General features: G+C 32.8%; 1 protein-coding gene across 1 annotated transcript; it reads left to right on the forward strand.

Moving 5' to 3' along the window:
• Positions 1-457: 457 nt before the first annotated feature.
• LOC141720579 (serine/threonine-protein kinase STY13-like) lies at positions 458-3,186 on the forward strand. The gene is made up of 4 exons (XM_074523068.1): positions 458-857; positions 1,021-1,226; positions 2,100-2,169; positions 2,623-3,186. Exons 1-3 carry the CDS (start codon positions 801-803, stop codon positions 2,101-2,103), a joined length of 267 nt encoding a protein of 88 aa, XP_074379169.1. The 5' UTR covers positions 458-800; the 3' UTR covers positions 2,104-2,169; positions 2,623-3,186.
• Positions 3,187-4,111: the final 925 nt, after the last annotated feature.

A 4,111-nucleotide genomic window follows, 5' to 3' on the forward strand; every position in this document is an offset into this window, starting at 1 on the left:
ATATCTTCTGACATCCATACCGTTGGATCATTGAGAAATATTTTTAAAATAATCGAAACACCAATTAAGGATTAAACATTAGTTAATTGTATTTGTCAAACTGATACTTGACTATTAAAATAGCAAACCAAATAAAAAATTTTTGATATGAAATTTTGTTTATATCACTAATAAATATATTTATTGATATCCATACGGTTGGATTGTTGAAAAATATTTTTAAAATAATCGAAACACCGATATATAATTATGACATATAAATAATAACTTTTTTCCCGTAACTTTTGAAATATAATCCCTAAACCCTACACATTTCATTACAATTTTTTCTGTACTTGACATGCATTTTAAATTTACTATTTAATATTAGTTTAATAACTTATTTGTAAAATTTTATTTTTTTAGTATTAAGAGCCCTCTCACTTTTACACACAACTATATTAAAACACCTCATTTCATTTGTCAATAAACAAACCGGGTCATAAATAAAACCACACAAATGTCCACTCTGAAACCGCTGAACTAGGACGGCCCCGACGAAATCGCCGCCGTGCTCCAGCCAGAACCGTTCGAGTTCGACGACGATTACGCCTTCCGTGTCCAACTACTGGAAGCCATGGCCGCTTCTCTCACTTTCCAGACTTCATCTTCAACTCAATCTCCACTAAACGCCGTCGTTTGGAACGCTTGTACCTCTTAACCATCCCTAGGTCTCGAACGCGAGATTTTCGACCCTGATTCCTTAAATCCCTTAAACACAAATGGGTTAATTAGCCCACCTCCCTTTCTAATTCCAAGTAATGGGGAAACCCAAGTCTTCATCCAAGAAGCAGCCTAAGCACGGTATCGATTTCAAGGTTAGCCCCCCTCCCTTATATATACATATTTGTACTTATATTCCAGTTTTACAATCAATTTACATTGTTTTTAGTTTAATATCTAAAAACATTTAATTCTTTTAAGGATGATAAATTGTGTTGTTTATCTGTATTGTCATATATGGTCCATACGTGAGTCTAGTTGAGAGCTATAAACGTGAGTCTGGATGTTGCGAGAGGGATGGAATACGTTCATGCACTTGGTTACATTCACAGGGATTTGAAATCTGACAACTTATTGATATCTGCTGACAAGTCAATCAAGATTGCAGATTTTGGAGTTGCTAGAATTGAGGTGCAGACTGAAGGAATGACTCCAGAGACAGGAACCTATCGCTGGATGGCTCCGTAAGCATCCTAATTATTTAAATCATTACATATTTGTTTTAATCTTTTATTGGTGCTCTTACACTATCGCGCTTTACGGGCTACACTGTCTTAACTTATGAATAGTCGTATATGTGCTGTTAATGGACATTGCCATTTAAATGATTTGGGTCTTGCTTAGCTTCTTCACTGGGAAAGTTTATTCTATTTATTTAAGAAGAATAATTGGAAATACTAAGCTTCAAGTCAATTCTATAATGTTGTATTGCTTGATATTAAGCAAGTTTTAGCAGTTATATTTATACAAAAATTGTTTTGCTTTAGGCTAGTGAGCTGGCTTTTATGCTAAAAGGAACAAACTTTGTGTGGTCTAAAACATTTATCCTGCCAAATTAAATTTTACTTTTTACTACAAAATCTTGAAACAATAGTACAGTATAACTTGTGGCTTAGGCTAATGAATCATGAATCTCATGAATCCAAAATTTAGTTAACTGAGATTAAAATAAATTTGCAAGTTATTAATTAGAAGTTGTTTAAGATACAAAAGATTCGGTGATACTTGATTCAAAACAGATCAAAGTATTTAGCAGAAGAAAAATAAAGCATATTAAAGTGTCATAATCAAATTTGTATTGTTCATTTGGTTGAACATTTATGCATAGAATTTTGCTTATCACATTGAGTTGTTAGTAGATTAATTTTGAGCTATGATGGTTTTGATTTGATTGTCCAGGTGCCTATATGGATTGAACTTAACGTGTACTATTGATCTAATATTCACTAATTGATGCTTCTTTTTTATTTTGTTTAGTATTGGATGTACACTTTCAATTGCTGTGTACTGTAATAATTATTTTTATTTAGTCCTATGCCATTATTTTTCTTCTGCAGCTGAAATGGCAAGAAGGCAAGCTCTTTTTCCAGGTGATTCTGAGCTTCAACAACTGCTTCACATATTCAGGTAAACCTTGGTAAACCTTTGCTGATAAACTGACCTTATGATGTATGCTATTTTCATGCTTTGTACTCTAAAGTAGTTAAATAGTAATTGTATCAACAAATTTATATAGAAATGCTACGTGCTTTGTGTTGTAAATTGTGGATTCTTTTTCAATTTTATAGTATTTGATTTAGGATTGTTTTGTAACTCTTGCAAAATAGACGAGGAGATTATATGATAATTGAGAAGATTAAGTAGCACATAGATGCCAACAATGTATCATAAATAATTCAAAATTAAAAACTTAAGATAATCATATAATATTATATATAATACCTTGAGAACAGGACTACAAATTTTCATATTCAATTACACCATGCTGAAAAAGAGCATTTTTATATTTGTATTAAAATATAAATATATATTTGTACGACGGACCTGGATTTTAATGTTGTATATCTATGTATATTTTAGGGAAAGGCCCCGGCCGACGACGGTGATCTGATGATGGTGGGGCACAGAATCCGATGATGACAATGACCGAGATATGAGTGTGCCTTATAACGTAGTCTCTCATGGCGGTCCTATAATTAGGGGTTAAATATCGATGTAATGGGTTATGAACATTTGTAGGATAATTTGACTTATCCCAGTTAACTAAATTTATGGAAATTTGTAGGATGATCTAAGCTAATGTCGGATTGTTTTAACTTTTTGTGTAGTCGAAATGGTTTTATGATAATATTTTTGTAAAGTATGGTAACTTTCATATTTAGGTTGGTTTAAATGTGTAGATAATTTCTTATTATTGGTTTTGCGTATTTTATATATTTTGGTATTGAATTACGCTATGATTGTGTATAGATTGGGATTTGTGATTGGACAGGTTTAGGAATCAATTTGAAAGCCGAAAAAGGCTGGAATATGAAAAACCAGCCTCTAGAGAAATTATTTTACGACGGAATTATGGGTTACTTATGACAGAATCTGTAATTATGTTGGTACTTATGACGGAATTCTGGGTTACTTGGGACAGTTGTTCTTCATGATTTTATTCATTTTTTTGTTTTAAAATTAATTTTGGTAAGCTTGTGGGCCCAAGATGATAACTTACTGATAACTTACGACATACTGGTTGTCGTAAATTAAGGATAAAATGACGGAATATACCGTCGAAAGTTTAGTTATTAGCCCACTTTCAGTGGGCTCCACTTCCCTAACTTACGATGTTTTTCTTAACTTTGTGACGAAATGAATACTTACGACGAAATGGTTACTTATGACAAAATTTGTACTTGTGACGAAATTGGGACTTGCGACAGAATTGATACTTATGACAAAATGGTTACTTGTGACGAAATTCTGAATTTAAGACTTGAGCAAAAACGTCGAATATTTTTCGTCGCAATTGGGCCAATTGCGACGAATTGTAGTGTAAAAATACCGTCGCAAATGGGCATATTTCTTGTAGTGCATGTGGCTTTATGAAATGAAAATAATACACTGAGTTATAAGCATTCATGTCCTCTATCACTAGTAACGGATCTCATGCATCCTTTGATCACATTCATGGAGCTGCAATAAGAATTACTGGAAATGGGAATGGAAGTGGGAATCCAATCCATGGAAGCACTTAGCAAAAAAGCGGGTTTTCATGAGAGAGTCATTGGATAAGAGTCAGACCATTATCGATATTATAATCTCCATTCTTGGTTCTTTCGATCATCGCCACTCCGTCCTTGAAATTGCAATGCGTCCACAAGAAAAATGTCAATAAACATCACACATTAGATATTAGTTGCCGGTGCCACTGATGTTAAAAAAAAATTCTTAGTGAAATTCATAGAGAAATAGAGTTGAAACTAGTAGCTTGTAAAAGCTTGAAATGGAGAATGTGTCATTTGTCCCACATTGAAAATAAATAAAGTGAGGATTTTATTTATTTGTGATTTAATTTTTTAAT

Source organism: Apium graveolens, chromosome 4 (assembly GCF_009905375.1).
Source record: "Apium graveolens cultivar Ventura chromosome 4, ASM990537v1, whole genome shotgun sequence".
In the NCBI taxonomy this organism is placed as follows: Eukaryota; Viridiplantae; Streptophyta; class Magnoliopsida; order Apiales; family Apiaceae; genus Apium; species Apium graveolens.

Excerpts from the sequence above, each read along its gene's own strand:
- LOC141720579 (XM_074523068.1), top strand. The coding sequence starts at position 801 with ATGGGGAAACCCAAGTCTTCATCCAAGAAGCAGCCTAAGCACGGTATC. Across the intron at positions 858-1,020 it reads AGCACGGTATCGATTTCAAG|TTGAGAGCTATAAACGTGAG; the intron begins GTTAGCCCCCCT and ends ACGTGAGTCTAG.